The sequence below is a fragment of the Giraffa tippelskirchi genome, chromosome 1 (genome assembly GCF_054371585.1).
Source record: "Giraffa tippelskirchi isolate mGirTip1 chromosome 1, T2T-mGirTip1v1.2.pri, whole genome shotgun sequence".
Taxonomy (NCBI): domain Eukaryota; kingdom Metazoa; phylum Chordata; class Mammalia; order Artiodactyla; family Giraffidae; genus Giraffa; species Giraffa tippelskirchi.
This window is the reverse complement of record NC_137275.1, coordinates 41525113-41542053: the sequence shown is the minus strand read 5'-3', so window position 1 is coordinate 41542053 and position 16941 is coordinate 41525113. Positions and strand designations below refer to the sequence as shown.

General features: G+C 39.6%; 2 protein-coding genes across 41 annotated transcripts in view; one reads left to right on the top strand and one right to left on the bottom strand.

Moving 5' to 3' along the window:
- The window catches only part of AASDH (aminoadipate-semialdehyde dehydrogenase), a 29663-nt gene extending 16493 nt beyond the window's left edge, over window positions 1-13170 (bottom strand). For 6 of the 28 annotated variants that reach the window (XR_014081803.1, XR_014081808.1, XM_081588453.1 and 3 more), the window contains exons 1-5: window positions 10803-11027; window positions 8392-8666; window positions 8180-8300; window positions 4579-4898; window positions 1337-1529 (exon numbers count right to left, since the gene is read on the bottom strand). Coding sequence is in view for 14 of the 28 variants with exons in the window: in XM_081588453.1 (XP_081444579.1) it covers window positions 1337-1529; window positions 4579-4898; window positions 8180-8300; window positions 8392-8621 (864 nt within the window). In the remaining 14 variants the exon portion in view is untranslated. Of the gene's footprint in view, window positions 1-1336; window positions 1530-4578; window positions 4899-8179; window positions 8301-8391; window positions 8667-10658; window positions 10680-10785; window positions 11028-13084 lie in introns of those variants that run through there. The other 22 variants (XR_014081805.1, XM_081588462.1, XM_081588500.1 and 19 more) reach the window with 10 other exon arrangements.
- The window catches only part of PAICS (phosphoribosylaminoimidazole carboxylase and phosphoribosylaminoimidazolesuccinocarboxamide synthase), a 75440-nt gene continuing 69607 nt past the window's right edge, over window positions 11109-16941 (top strand). For 3 of the 13 annotated variants that reach the window (XM_081588777.1, XM_081588733.1, XM_081588691.1), the window contains exons 1-2: window positions 12402-12617; window positions 12785-12924. The gene's annotated coding sequence lies outside the window, so the exon portion shown is untranslated. Of the gene's footprint in view, window positions 11977-12401; window positions 12632-12784; window positions 12929-13277; window positions 13510-16941 lie in introns of those variants that run through there. The other 10 variants (XM_081588759.1, XM_081588712.1, XM_081588741.1 and 7 more) reach the window with 7 other exon arrangements.

Here is a 16941-nt window from a genome sequence, read left to right as displayed (position 1 = left end):
TAGTCCATCTCACTTTGGGGACTTTCTCCCCCATAATAATTCAAGATATTCTATTTTTTCAAATTTTTAAAACTTTAATAGCATATATGCTCTTTGAAAGCTTTTAAGACCCTTGCTTAGTATCCAATTAGATTTGGACAAGGTTATCAGTAAATAAAATCTGTACAAGGAGCCCTTACAAAGTCAAATGTGATCTGCTAGTAATATTTCAAGTAAGTATATACTGCGACTTATATCAAATCACAATGAAGTTATATGTGAAAATTGTTGTATTTTGGGAGCAGAGTTAGTAAGTATGTATACATTTCTCAGAAGGATCTATGGTCCCCAAAAGGTTAAAAACCACTGCGAAAGTAAATTTATCTGAGATAGTGCTAAAACATTAAGCAAGGGGATCAGATCTAAAGAGGCATATCAAACTGACGACATACAAGGGAAGTTTCCTTTCTCTAAGTAACTATCACTCAAATCTATAAGGAACTTATTATATTTTCCCTGAAAAATCATGCTCCTTGAATTTTATAGGAAAATAAAAGTTATATTAAAATCTTGCCCAGGTTCACAGAATAATTCACCAACAGATGAGAAAATTTATATCACTGATATTCAGCAAGCCACATTGCTATAATGATTTCATTTATGTATCTATATCTGTATCTATACCTATATGTATATGATTTTTTTTAATAGGATGAAAAACACATTGCCTAAAAAGAAAGTCAGCATCAAATTTTGTCTCTGGGGAAGATATTTAATGTCCTCTCAAGTCTTATTTAAAAAATTTTTGATTTATCATGATCTGCATATAATTCTATTAATTAACCACTGACAATGAAATATCTTAAGGCTAGTGTACCAGTCACATACTTTCAGATATATTTTTTTAAATCTTTTAATATGCCAAATTTAAAAAAAAATTTGCTTTTTTAGGTTAATATAAATATACTGAGGTAAAAATCAGAAAATCTAAATTTCTAAGTCAATTATAATTTAACTTACACCAATTTTTAGTATGAAACAAAATAAATTCAAAACTTTAAGAAAGGAAAGGCGTATCTCAACAGGTTTGAGTAAAAATCAGGGTAAAAGTTGAGTTCCTTTAGTTATTATAATATGTACATATTGCACAGTAAAAGAATTTTCTATTAAATAAACAGAACTGATTTTTTTTTCATTCTCAAACAAAAAGTGACACCATCATGTGACAGCCCTTGATAATCTAACTAGATTATCATGAATCCACTGTAAAGAGCTATAGAAATACAAAATATATTCTAACACACTTACAATATTGAACAATGAAAGACAAAACATTTTATTTGCTCATAAAATGTACCTGTAAAATAGTCACTCTGTGATGGGAAAACAGAACAGCAGCTAATTTTGATGGGACTACTTTGACAGAAGTTGGTACAATAAGCAAAGAGGCACCACTTGACAAAGCAACAAATATTTCCACCACAGAAGGATCAAAGGTCAGAGGTGAAGCCAGAAACAAAACATCTTCATGAGTGATTTCAAAAAGCACCCTAAGGCAAGACAGAATATAATTATGAGAAATGCCTAATATTTAGTAAACATATATCCTAAAGAAGTATTTATGATCATTAGGTTTCCAGATACTGGCCAGATTTATTTTTCTCTCAAACAAAATGGTGCTATTAATTCTAGAACTCTTCTTTATAGATATAAGGATTAAAAGCCATTTTAAGCAATATCTACTTTTTACCATGACATATTTTATGCACTTAGGCACTACTTGAAGGGATTTTGTAGATATGATTAAGGTTCCTAATCATCTGACTTTAATCAAAAGGGAGGTTATCCTGGATTGGCTGGCTTTTCTCAGTTGGAAGGCCTTTAAGAGAGTGTTTATGGGACTCCCCTAGAGGTCCAGTAGTTAAGACTCTGCGCTCCCAATGCAGACGGCATGAGTTCAATCCCTGGTCAGGGAATTAAGATCCTGCATGCCACATGGCATGGCCAAAAAAAAAGAGAGAGAGAGAGCGTGTTTAGGCTTTCTCTGAAAAAGAGAGTCCATAGAGCAGCTGGGTCAGCAATTACTCTCCCTCTCCCCTGGATTCTCTTTCCTGACTTGCCTGTGGACAAGCACATGCCTACTGGGTTCAGTCTATTCACAATCACCCTTTCTAACTGTCTACCCAACGGACTTCAGTCATGATAGCCAGCCTCTACAAGTGTAAGTAAACTCCTTGTAAGAGATCCCTGATAAATCCTCCTGGTTCTGCTTTTCTGGTAGAATCTTGACTTACCCTATACTACATATTCAGTGATGATCAATAGAGACCTCTGACTCCCTTTTCTCATTATTCGTCATTTTTTTCTCAGTATCTCAACAAAGAGCAGAACAAAATACATGTGGTAAGGATATTACTGAGCATGGATGGTCAGTGATGAGACGAAGACACTGCTTGAATTTAAAGACAAAAAACTGGCAATTCTCTCTCTGGCAGTCCAGAGGTTAGGACTCGGTGGTTTCACTGCTGTGGTTGGGTTCAATCCCTGGATAGGGAACTAAGATCCTGTAAGTCACTTGGCACAGCCAAGAAAAAAAAATTAGCAACAAAAAACTCACTCTATCTAGAATTAGGAATTACCTTAAGTTCAAAATATCTTGAAGTATGGTATTGTGGGGACCCACTTGGAACCCCAGAGTTGGTATAAAAATTATTTCAAGCTGAAGACATTTTGGATTCAACAGATGCAGAAAGAAGTCTTCTTCGAACTTTCCTTATCTGACTGACAGCAGAAACCTCTGGGGAATGAGACTGCCATAAATTCCATCTTCAGGGTGACTTTTACTCCCAGAAAGTGCACCAAGAGTAAACCTACCATAAACCCCCTCTACCCTCTACAGGGGAATTTTATGGCCCAGAAGATGATGAAAACTATCCTCATGTGCACAGGTCAACATGACCACAGTTTATCTCCTTTTGTCTTTCCTAAAGAAACCTATTTGTATTTCCCATAGAAGCCTTTTCTTCCCCTCCCTTTCCCCTACTGTTATGTAGATAAGCTCCAATTTTAACCATTTCTAAAGAAGATGTATATCTACCCAGTACTTTAAATATCATCTCCTTCTATCTCATGAGTGACTTCCCTGGTGGCTCAGATGGTAAAGCATCTGTTTACAATGCAGGAGACCTGGGTTTGATCCCTGGGTGGGGAAGATCTCCTGGACAAGGAAATGGCAACCCACTCCAGTATTCTTGCCTGGAAAATTCCATGGACAGAGGAGCCTGGTAGGCTACAGTCCATGGGGTCGCAAAGAGTCGGACACGACTGAGCAACTTCACTCAGTCACTCACTCACTCTATCTCACAGTATTTTACTCCTTTACCACATTTCTTCTAGTTGATTATCCAAACCAAGCCTCTCCACCAATTCTTTATGCCCAGCCTACTGTTCTCCCATCTAAAAGCAAAGAAAAAAAACTACACCTTCCCATAATTCTTTCATTTCTATTAAAACTAGTTTCTAGAAAATAACACCTTATTTTTGCTGTTTCCATATCTTTATCCCTCCTTTTCTTACCTCTAGCCTGTACAGTCTTCAGCTCTGGGCATTAGAATCAAAAAGTCATTAAACACCAGCACTGTCAATTACAGTGGACACCTCTGCAGCATTTAACCATTCTTTCCTTTTAGATCTGTGCATAGAATATGGCAGCCACTAGATACCTGTGCCTACTGAGCACTAATAAAGTAGCTCCTCCATACAGAGAGTGTAAAGTGTAAAATACACTCTAGAGCTTGAAAATAACTCGTGTACAAAAAAGAATGTAAAATACCTCACTAATAATTTTTATACTGATTACATATTAAAATGATAATATTTGGGGTATACTGAATAATATTGTTAAAATTAATTTAACTTTTTGCTTTTTAAATGTGGTTACTAAAAACTTTTTAATTACATAAAACTAACAATGACATAAAATTACATATGTGTCTCATGAGGTTTCTATTTCTACTTCTGTTTCCTCCTTCGATTTCCTAAGACTACTTGCTGTCTAGTTCCCTTCCCCCCTCCATTTTCTTCTTTCTTCAAAAGTTGAGAATCTCAACTTTACAGAGATTACTCATCTCCCAGCCGTAACAGTAAAACCAACTCCACAATGCTACAGGAGTAAACTTAGCGAAATGCAAACTTTTTAATGGTTCCTTATTATATCTTAGATTAAGTTCAAACTTCTCCAACAGAGGATATCAGGCTCCTGCCTCTCAGGTCATAAGTCTCCTACTCTTCAGCTCAGACCCAAACTCCTCCTTTCTCCCATACCTGCCAGTACCTCTGCTAGGAATGTTTCCTCTCTCCTTATTAATAATTAAGAAGCAAATTTTCAGAACATATCATTTGCTATTTGGCTCCAGGTCTAGATCAAATAGGTAAAGCCCTACTCTGCAGAGAACTGAAGTTCAGATATAGCTGAAACAAGAGACATCGGTTACTTAGGACTGTCAACAGGAACAAGAGGTATAAAGAACAGATGTTTCAAAATTCATTTTTTCCTTTAAATTACAAGTTCTGAAGAAGGATTCTAAGAACAGAACTTACCGAAAATGCTGGATGTTTGGCACTATACATGCATGAGGGACTCTGACAATCTTAGGTATCCCTGTAGTGCCTGATGTATGGAGAACATAGGCCAAGCAGTGCTTTAGCCTCACATCCATGTGCTCTTCTGACTTTTCTTCACTGCTGCTCTCAGAATTCATAGTCTTTGTCATTTTTCCTTTTTCATATTTCTCTTTTCTATCATTTAGCACCAGGCTCACCTCAACATTTTTCCAATGAAGTCTGAAGAGTACTAGGTCATTATGTTCTACTGTAAGCATATCATAGTTCAATAATGTTTCATAGGAAGACTTGAATTTCTGTATTAAATGGGGACAGTTAAAAAAAAAAAATGGGGAACAAAGTTTATATTATATAATTTAATATTATATAGAATATTAAGTTTAATATTCTATGTAATACTGAGTATTCATTTACTGATTTAGCACGGCCTTTTTTTTTTTTTTAAGTACAATTGACCTTTGAACATGGGTTTGAACTGCACTGGTTCACTTATATGTGGGTTTTTTCCAGTAAATAGGTACTATTCCATCTGAGTTAGATGAATCTGGGGATGTGGAATTACAACTGTAAACTTATAGGCAGATTTTCCACTGAACGGGATTCAGCACCCCTAATCCCCAATTTGTTCAAGGGTCAACTGCACTTGAATTTCATCCAGCAATAAAAAGAAAAATGAGAAATCTCCAAGAGTAAAGTGCTATCCTTACTTTAAACTCACCTTTAACATAGAGACATAAAAGCACACAACTGCAGTGAAATGTGATGTGATAATGAAATATGCTTCAAATGTGAATGAAAACAGAGAAGGCTGAACTTAACTTGCCTGGAAGGTCAGAAATTGACTCTTCATATGTAATGTCTGTGTTATAAGTAGCTATTCTCCAAGTAAAGAAAAGGGGCATTTAGGCAATCAATAAACAGTATCTGACCTGACAATGTTGGTGTTAGAACAGTAAGCATTCCAATAAGCTGCAGAATTGGGAGAGAGAGAGAAGATGAGTAGTGCTGTTGACCAGAGATGAGTTGCTAATCCTTAATAATTACATCCTCAAAACCAAGGAGTTTACATCTTAATCTGTGATAGCATCCAACTGAAAGTGACAACAGCATAGACTAGACTTTGCTTGTCAAGAAGAGAATGATACACAATTCTATAAGTGAGTGCCTTCAATGAACCTTCCGTAACAATTCAGATATGCTTACTCCTTGAAAGGAAAGTTATGACCAACATAGACAGCATATTAAAAAGCAGAGACATTACTTTGCCAACAAAGGTCCGTCTAGTCAAGGCTATGGTTTTTCCAGTGGTCATGTATGGATGTGAGAGCTGGACCATAGAGAAAGCTGAGCGCAGAAGAATTGATGCTTTTGAACTGTGGTGCTGGAGAAGACTCTTGAGTGTCCCTTGGACTGCAAGGAGATCCAACCAGTCCATCCTAAAGAAGATCAGCCCTGGGTGTTCATTGGAAGGACTGATGTTGAAACTGAAACTCTAATACTTTGGCCACCTGATGTGCAGAGCTGACTCATTGGAAAAGACCCTGATGCTGGGAAATATTGAGGGCAGGAGAAGAAGGGGATGACAGAGGATGAGATGGTTGGATGGCATCATCGACTCAATGGACATGAGTTTGGGTAATCTCCGGGAGTTGATGATGGACAGGGAGGCCTGGTGTGCTACGGTTCATGGGGTTGCTAAGAGTCGGACACAACTGAGCAACTGAACTGTTTGGCCTGAACTCCCAAACATCCTGTTCTAGTGCAGGCTTTCTCAATCTCCACATTACTGACATTTTGGACCAGATAAACCTTTGTGGGGGTTGTACACTGTCGGACTTTGAGCAGAATCCCTGACCTCTACCCATTAGATGCCAGTAGCATCCCCTTTTCATCATGATCATAAAAAATATGTCAACATGCCAGAATGTTTCCTGGCATGTAAAATCACGGCCAGCTAAGAACCACCACTCTAGGAGATCCTGGGCATACAGTACACGCTCAATAAATACTTCTGATTGCTTTTGTGTTAAGTGATAGACGAATACTTACACCATCATGAAAATTATGGAAAAGGAAGCAAGGTACTTTTTATGGGGTTTGCTATATATCCAACTCCTTCCTATATGCAGTTATAAAGACTAGCTTGATATTGACAATTAATTCTTCCATCCAACCACCCATCTACAAAACTTTCACCAAGGTTGTTTAAAAAATTGAACCTCACATTCTCGTTTTAGTTTTGCTTGTGTGTGCGTGCGTGTTCAGTTGCTTCTGTCATGTTCGACTCTTTGCGACCCTATGGACTGTAGCTCCTCTGTCCATGGAATTCTCCAGGCAAGAATACAGGAGAGGGTAGCCATTTCCTTCTCCAGAGGAATCTTCCCGACCCAGGGATTGAACCCGGATCTCCTGCACTGCAGGTAGATTCTTTGCCACTGGGCCACCAGGGAAGCCCTTAGTTTTGCTTATTAACAAATAACCAATTTGAGGAACAGAAAATTGTGGTCAGACAATCATACATGTATATTCAGAAAATATTTATTTACCAAATTAATACTCATTGTCTCTTTCTGGAGACCCTATTCTAATACCTATTATTCTATAGGAAGCTCCCCATATACCTGAAGCTCTTGAATTGTCTTACTGATGTATGTTACAGATACAGATGCATTTTTACACATATACACAAATAGGTGAAAGGCATTTTAAGTTACCCTCAAATATGAAATGATTCATTTAGGAAATGGTAATAATAGGCTAAATTGAATATATTTTCTATAATTTTTTTCCATGGTAAAACAATATTTTATAAACAATAAATGAAGAAATAATGAAACATGGGCTGCCCCTTGCTTAACAGACTCTGGTTGGCAGTCATTTAAAAAATAATATATTTAGTTTTCCAGAAAGATCTGGCCTAAGTGCCAACCTCTTTCTCAAAATCTAAGCTTGGATACAGTTCTTTAATGCTGCTGACTACTGTAAATTGGCATAAAGATACAAAGATAGAAGTATCAAGTATTGGGACTTCCCTGGCAGTACAGTGGTAAGACTGCATGCTTCCAGTGCAGGAGGTATCGGTTTAATCTCTGGTCAGTGAACTAAGATCCCACATGCCACATGGCCAAAAAAAAAATATCAAGTATTATAAAAGCTTCCTTTGGAAACTTTGGAAAGAGAAAGTAAATTCAAGGCAATGCACAACTAATTTATGAGGGCAGAAGATATGTTCACATCATTGAGCAGTGGTTCTCAATGGAGCATGCAGGGTGGAGGGTACCTCCAGGAGATATTTGGCAAAGTCCAAAGAAAATTTTGGTTGTTACAACTGAGGGGTGTTACTGACACCTGTTAGGTGAGGCCATGGGGTTACTAAACGTCTTATAATGTAAAGGACACTCCTCACAACAAACTATTACCCAACCCAAAATGTCAACAGTGCTGAGACTGAGAAACTTTGCTGAGTTAGTGAATTTAGAAATCAAGATGGGGATGAGACTCCCTTCAACCGAAAAGTAAATAAAACACATTAAAAAAATTACATTAAAAAAAAAAAAACTTAAATAGCCACACTTACACTTATATGTGCTTTTTCAACAAGGATATACTTCAAATTACATTTTTTCATAAAATGAATTGATAATGCTGGTGGTGAGTCTGGATCAACAGGCGCATAAGCAGCAGGGACTTGGAGAATTCTAAAGAAACAAAGGACACAGTCAGCACAGGATATCTGTTGAAAATAATCTTACTTTAAAATATCAAATTTTCAGTTCTAAACAATCTTACCCTAAAATCCAAGAGGGCAAGTTTATCGTAGGATGGCAGTAGAGACCAATTTCCCGAATTCCTTGAAAGTCACAGTGTAACAGCAGAAAATTCGATAATGTTGAAGCAGCATTAATCACAGTCTTGTAGGTATAGTAAACTGGAGGCTGGTTGGTACATTCATCAAAACACACAGCTATTTTATCTGAATAAAGGGAGGCAGCCTGATGCACCAGTTCCTGAAGAGTCATTTCACTGAAGCTTATCTGAACATCACTGGTAGCAGAGAACTCTACCTATATCAAGAAATGTTAGGGGAACAAGGAGTTTCATGGAGTTTGTTGGTGGTGGGGGGGAATGTTTAGAGAAAAAATTCTATACAATCACTCCTCATAAAAATGACTATATCAAAGATGCCATTAAAGAATCGCTGAACTACGAACTGTCTATGGTAACTTTGCTGAGAACAACAGGGTTGCAATTTTGATAAAATCAACCTAATTCCCTGTCAGAACTGTTGGAAGCAAATATGAGAGGGGAAAGGTATATACACAGATGAGGATGAAACAAGTAGAAATGCAGAATTCTCTCAAAACAAACCACAAAGTAGAAAAGAAATAATAATAAGTAAATTATTACCCAGTAAAACCAAATTCAAAGTACCATACGCTTAGTTTTTTTATTTTTCTTGTTACAGGTTGATTAAAATCATTAAAATCCTGTACGGTAACTTTGAAAAAGCTAATTCAAGTGAAGTCTGCTTTTAGGAGCTGAACGAAGGTGAAAACAAAATCAATCTCTGATAGAAAAAAGAGGAAAAAACCCTTACATTTATCTAATTTTATTCCTCTCTATATAAACTGTGCTTATTATTATTAATATATAATACTTTTCAAAGGTCACAGCAAGTCACTTTTATAACTGTTAAGAACTAAGCTCTTCATACTCTAGTTTGAAATATATATAACATATATATTATACACACACACATATATATATATATATATATTTTTTTTTTTTTTTGCAGGATCTTAGTTCCCCAACCAAGGATCCAACCCAGGGCCCCAGAAGTGAGAGCACAGAACCCCAACTACTGGGCAGCCAGGAAATAGCCTCTAATTTGATTTTTAAATTGCCAATAAATTCATTTAAATTTAGACTCTATAATATTACAACTCAATAAAGTATTATATCAATACAATGTTCTTTGGGCTTCTCAATGCAGGTCACATAAAGAAAATGTGAAGCTGCATTTCATCAAAAAAAAACCTTAGGTATGATTGAACAACAACAAAAACCTCACAATTGTCAGTATTTGAACTTATTTCCCTACTGATTCATCCACATCATTTAATCAGTATCAATTAGAGAAAATAAAACATTCCTAAAGAGAGCAAGGGACTTCCTTTGTGGCTCAGCTGGTAAAGAATCTGCCTGCAATGCGGGAGACCTGGGTTCGATCCCTGGGTTGGGAAGATCCCCTGGAGAAGGGAAAGGCTACCCACTCCACTATTGTGGCCTGGAGAATTCCATGGACTGTATAGACCATGAGGCCACAAAGAGTCAGACAGGACTGAACGACTTTCACTTCACTTCAAAGAGAGCAAAATGAGTAACTGCTGACACCCATAAGGTTTGGAAATACTCTGATTTCTAAATACAAACTTTTAAATATAAAATAACTTTAGTATTTGTAGTATTTTTAATAAGCTTTCCTACAAATACTTGTTGTTTCTGTGATGCACAAGATAAAATGAATCTTTTTACAAAGCCATTTTTATGACAAATTACAACATTCACTATACATATCTATACAATTAATATGTTTTTTAAACTTTCAATTGCCAGTTTTCCAGTAAGAGAGTTAAGGCAAAATCTATTCTTATTGTCTAAGATTTTCGTTTTCATTAACTGAATCATAAATACATTTGTTTCAATAGAGAATACTAAATGGATGTCCAAACATTTCTGGGACCACATAAGGGGGAAAAAAAAAAAGGAAAATCTGGTAAACAGATTATATATGTAACGGGATCATTAAGTTTTAAGATACTTGCTACTCTACATCTGTAGAGGCTGCTATTGAGTCATGAGAGGTCTTAGGGACTCTTCCTAGGTTACTGGTTATTTTAAATACTGATAAATACCCTAAAAACTTTATTTTCCCGTATCCACCGGCTTCTTAACGTTCATGAAGCGACTACGATTAATAACAATGCACTTTTTACCCTTCAACACGTTTTTCCAATTGCTTTTCGAAATCATGCTATTAATGTAAGCTAACTTACATTTGAAATAAGGTGCAGAGTCTAACGCAGGGTGAATGGAGAGAGCACACTGGTTAAGTTTAATCTTTGCATCACTCCATCCCGCCAGACACCACTAATTCAAATCCGAGACCAACTGGTGGCTAGCCCGGAAGCTAAGCAAACCTGTGTGCAGGCAGTCCCAGATGTCGCCGTACTTCTCCCCAACACATGTCCCCACTGGATACCGCCTCCTGTCGAGACCCACTCAGAAGGCCTAGAGGTGAGAGGGTAGCGGGGAGGTCTGAGCCCATCCGGACCTTCTCCCGCCAGTCCAACCCCAAGGCATCACACACAGCGAATAAATCAATAACCCCCAAGGTGTAAATCTGGCCTAGCCTTCCGAGATCTGAACGGCGCGGGTTAGCCCGTAATCTTCCGCGTCGCCTTGCGGACGTCACACGAGCGACCCGGCGCAGACAGCGGCGCTCTGCCCCGCCCCGCCCCTTCCCCGAGCTTCGGAGGCCACTGCCGAAAAGAGTTGGCATTTTGCTGCTTGTTTTAATTTCAAATCTCCACTCCAGTCGCGTTGGATTTTGGACAGAGTTTGCGAGGATTTTGGAGTTGACCCCCTTGGAGTCGTACCCTTTCATATTTGCCAAGAAACTCTAAGCGAGAAACTTTAATTCGAAGCAACTGGCTCCTCGTTCATGATGTGGCTGGCTGGAAACAGATCGCTTGGAGTTGATGCTAAGAGCGATGAAATCATTGTGAAATAACATGAGTGACTGGACTTCATCCATTGGACTTTTTTTTTTTTTTATAATAACTTGCCCTACCCTGAGGGAGACTATGCAGCAATGAAGCCTGCAAACGGATTCCTTGTCATAAGGCTGACATTTTAATTGGAAGAGGTGCATTTAAATGATAACTAAGAACATTTCAGCTTTCAATAAGAGTTATATAGAAAACAGGTCTGAGGCAAGAAAGTTACTTAAGCTACTTATGCTCCTGAATAGCAGTCTTTTTTTAGAGGAGTTGGAGGCATGTAAGTTAATTATTAGAAATGTCAAGAACAATAATGTTGATTTTTTTTTTTTTAATACTGTGCTGGTAGCATAGAGGAAATTGAAACCGAGTTCCCCTAAAACCAAGTTCCCTCATTGAGTATAGGATCAATCTCTCCCTCCATAACGGTATTCCCTTTCTTGTCTCCTCTGACATCAATCCTGGGCTAACTGAATACTACTCAACCAGAATCAGATGACTGTGTGTGTGTGAAATTGCTCAGTCGTGTCCGACTCTTTGCGATCCTGTGGACTGTAGCCTACCAGGCTCCTCCATCCATGGAATTTTCCAGGCAAGAGTACTGGAGTGGGTTGCCATTTCCTTCCCCACGGGAATCTTCCTGACCCACAGATCGAACCGAGGTCTCCCGCATTGCAGGCAGACACTTTACCATCTGATCCACTAACGAAGCCCTAAGATTGCTATTTTTGATAACATCATTAATGTACTAAAATTGCTGTTGCAGATATATATATAGATAGATATAAAACATCCCTAACTCAAAGACCAAGATGGGGTGCATCTGAGACCTGTCTCCCATGCCCTTGTTTGCTACTGCTGCTGCTAAGCCGCTTTGGTCGTGTCAGACTCTGTGCGACCCCATAGATGGCAACCCACCAGGCTCCACCGTCCCTGGGATTCTCCAGGCAAGAACACTGGAGTGGGTTGCCATTTCCTTCTCCAGTGCATGAAGGTGGAAAGTGAAAGTGAAACTGCTCAGTCGTGTCTGACTCTTAGCAATGCCATGGACTGCAGCCTACCAGGCTCCTCCGTCCATGGGATTTTCCAGGCAAGAGTACTGGAGTGGGTTGCTATTGCCTTCTCCAGTGCATGAAAGTGGAAAGTGAAAGTGAAGCTGCTCAGTCGTGTCTGACTCTTCGAGACGCCACGGACTGCAGCCTACCAGGCTCCTCCGTCCATGGGATTTTCCAGGCAAGAGTACTGAAGTGGGTTGCCATTGCCTTCTCCGATGCCCTTGTTTGGCACCCTGCAAATAAATCCTTAACTTTGCTGCAAACATCTGCTGTCAAAAGAGTTTGGCTTTCTGGAGCACTTGCCCAGTCACAAAATGATCAGGGTTTTGGTTTTGTTTTGTCTAGGGGAAGGACTGAGGAAGCAGCCTGGCATCAACAAATGACGATATAAAGGAATGAGAACACAATGCTCTTGTGTCCTTAGGCATTGGTGGCAAGAAACTGTAGCAGTAATTGAAGTAAGAGATACCTCTACTTGCCCGTGAGTATGTACCACCAGTCTTTTATTTGGTGGGTGTCTGTTGGGGGGGTGGGGAACAGTGTCAGATGTGTATCTTTGCTTCTATATTTGGGACTGACACCACTATCCACCCAGTGAGTGGAAGAGAAAGCCTAGATACCCACCCCCACCCAACTTCTTTTTACCCTGCTGTATGCAGTTAGATCCGCTGTCCTCCTGTCCCCAGTCTCTAGACCACTGCCCAGCTGGCCATATCAGAATCGCCTGTGGTAATGTTAAAATAACACATTCCAAATTCTTGAATCTCCATTCTAAGAGGTTCTGAATTTGTCGTCTAGTGAGGGAGGGGCCTACAATCTGTATTCCTCCCCTGCCTGCCATATGTATTTTTAAAATGCTAACTTCTCTCTTACTTCAGGTCTCTTGTTCAGCTTTTCCCTTAAGCCCTTCCAGTCTTGCGTGGCTACAAGGATAATTATCCTACTGCTACCTGCCAGGATAATTTAATTCTGATATTAATGATAGCTTGTTTGAATTTTTCTTCCCATTTCAGTCTCTATTTCTTCTGTTGGTTTTGGACACTCATGTTAGAAGCTTCCACAGGTGTCTGGTAATAATACTTGATTATTTAAAAGTGGGACATTTAAAAGGTGATTGGAAGTTCTGAGTCCGTGGGATAAGTTTTTTGAAAACCAAGTGAGAGAAAAGGGCTGCAGAGGTTGGGAGGAGGTCTCAGAATTCAGTATAAAAATTTTATCTTAATTTTATTCCAAGTGCCTGATGTCCTCTAATACAAGGACTCTCTGTTTTACTCTCTCCCAAATAAAAGGGCTTTCAGAGTTAAGCTTTTAGGTTGATGGGTGGTATCATAAGGGTATAATTCATTCCCAGGGGAATGGCCAATCCTTTCTTTTAGTTACCCTCTTTATCGTTACTTGCAGAAGCCAGTTTCTCAGTTTTTTAGGGCCCTGATGGCTCAGTGGTTAAAAAAAACCAAAAACCCACCTGCCAACATAGGGAGGGTTCAATCCCTGGGTCAGAAAGATCCCCTGGAGAAGGAAATGGCAACCCACTGCAGTATTCCTGGCTGGGAAATCCCATGGACAGAGGAACCTGGCCGGCTATAGTCTATGGGGTCCCAAAAGAGTTGGACACAACCTAGCATCTAAAACAAAATGAAGTAAATAGGATTGCTTACTGACTTTGCTCCCTGCTGGTTTAGTCTTTCAGTTCAGTTCAGTCGCTCAGTCATGTCCGACTCTTTGCAACCCCATGGACTGCAGCACGCCAAGCCTCCCTGTCCATCGCCAACTTCCGGAGTTTACCCAAACTCATGTCCATAGAGTCGATGATGCCATCCAACCATTTCATCCTGTCGTACCCTTCTCCTCCTGCCCTCAATCTTTCCCAGCATCAGGGTCTTTTCAAATGAGTCAGTTCTTCATATCAGGTGGCCAAAGTATTGGCGTTTCAGCTTCAACATCAGTCCACCCAATGAACACCCAGGACTGATCTCCTTTAGGATGGACTGGTTGGATCTCCTTATGGTCCAAGGGACTCTCAAGAGTCTTCTCCAACACCACAGTTCAAAAGCATCAATTCTTCAGTGCTCAACTTTCTTTAGAGTCCAACTCTCACATCCATACATGACTACTGGAAAAATTGCAGCCTTGACTAGACAGACCTTTGTTGGCAAAGTAATGTCTCTGCTTTTTAATATGCTGTCTATGTTGGTCATAACTTTCCTTCCAAGGAGTCAGTCTTTTGATTTTATGGCTGCAGTCACCATCTGCAGTGATTTTAGAGCCCCCCAAAATAAAGTCTGCCACTGTTTCCACTGTTTCCCTATTTGCCATGAAGTGATGGGACCAGATGCCATGATCTTAGTTTTCTGAATGTTGAGCTTTAAGCCGACATTTTCACTCTTCTCTTTCACTTTTATCAAGAAGCTCTTTAGTTCTTCTTCACTTTCTGCCATAAGGGTGGTGTCATCCACATGTCTGAGCTTTTCCAAATCATCTGAACCCTTTGCTTTTGGTTTCAGAATTTTGTTATCACCTTCTATACTTGAGTTCGTGACCCTAAAAAATCCCTTTACTGTCATTTTCAGGGGGTCTAAGAGGAAGCAAATGTAGAAGACTATGTTCAAGATACCATTTTTACCTGGTAATCTAGAGTGATCATTCTAAAACATACATCAGAGCAGTCACAGCGTTCTTAAGAAGTTTCAGTCGTCTCTCATTGCCTACATGGCACTCAGACTCTCATAAGGGAAGTGAGATAGTTCATTATCTTTCTAGCCTAACCTCTCACAACTGACCACTGCTTCCTCACCCCACGCTCCAGTCCCTACACCTGCTACTGTCAGATCCAGCTATAAGACCCTAGTAAGTCTTCTGAGCCTGCCAAACCCTTATCAAGTTTCTACACCTGTGCTTCAGCTGGGTCACAGGCTAAAAAACCCTTTCTCTCCCCGCACTGGCTTGATGAACAGTTACTCCTCTTATGGAAACACAGCTTCAACATCACCTTTCTTCAAACTTTGTATGAGAATTTAGCTATCCTCCTCCAACCCCCATCCCATGAACCTAGCATACTGCTGGGAGCAGTTGGCCATGGACCCTGAGTGTCCCTGCAAATTCTTACTAAGTATACAAAGAACACAAGGTACTGACTGCTTCGAGTGATCAATCTTCAGAGCTGAGATAATGTCCTCCCCAAATAGCAGGCTTGCTTCCACTTATTGTAAAAGGAATGAATCCCCCCAAACTTAGTACTCCTTTCCTGTAACACCACCCACTTTGTGTGCAGACGTCCATTTATGTCTACCTTGGTTACCCAGGGGGACTTTGGAGGCTCGGAGAGCCATCAAACAGGATGCTCTGGCCACGAGTAATGAAATTGTCTAGTCTCTGACCAAGGAACCTCATGTGCACTGCCATGAAGCAGTAACAGGTTACCTCATTAGCTTTTAAATAGGGCACAAGCCTAGACCCTTCCCAAACTGTGACTTAACACTTGTCATAGAATCTATAGCAGCTGCATTGTTTCCAAGTCTGGCCTAATTTAATCCCTCTTGACAGCAGAGACTCATGTGTTTTGCACCTGTTTCCTGAGTATCTTTTTATTCTTCTCCATCTACTACGTGGTTCCCATTCCTGATAATCAAATACATACCCCAGTATTTTGCTGATCCTTTGCACATTTATTGGTACATTCTCATTTCACTGCTTCTCTTCACCTACTTCCCAACTCATCTCTCAGTTGTCAATGTCATTGTTTCTTCTGAAAATAAAAATTATTTCAAAAATAATTTTCAAAGTCCTTAATCCTACCCTGAGACAAGGTTAGGTCACTGTTATGTGCTCCTGTAGCATCATAGCCCATAACACAGTTGGGACCGTGTTATGTGATTTACTCTAAGGAAGCTCAGCTGCCCAGTTGAAGGCAGAGGAAAGGTTGACAGGTGGTTGAGTTCATTCAGGCTCGGCATATTTGCCTGGCGACTGAAAAAAATGGAAGGATGAGGGAAGTCAGGCTGTTTGCAAGAGTGAGCCCACTAGAGTTCTTTAGAGAAACAGAACCAATGGAATAAATGGAGCTTAAGAAACTGGGTCAAAGAATTGTGGGGGCTGGCAAGTTTGAAACCTAGGGCAGACCCACAAGCCAGAAATTCAGGTTAAGAGTTGATGTTGCAGCCCTGAAACGGCTTGGAAACTGGCAGGGTTTCTAGGGTGCAGGCCCAAGAATTCTAATTCAGGAAACTGCAGTCTGTTCTTAAGGCCTCAACTGACTGGATGAGGCCCACCCACACTATGGAGGGCAATCTGCTTTACTCAGTTTACTGATTTAAATGTTTATTACATCTAAAAAATATCTAGACAGGTATTTCAACAAACAACTTGGCACCAGAGCCTAGCCAAACTGAAACATAAAATTAACCATCACATCTTAACATATCCATCAGTGAAGCCAAACAAGCAATTTTCAATGATTGAGGAAGGGTGCAAGGACCAACCTGGGTCTCCTTTGTGTCATCATT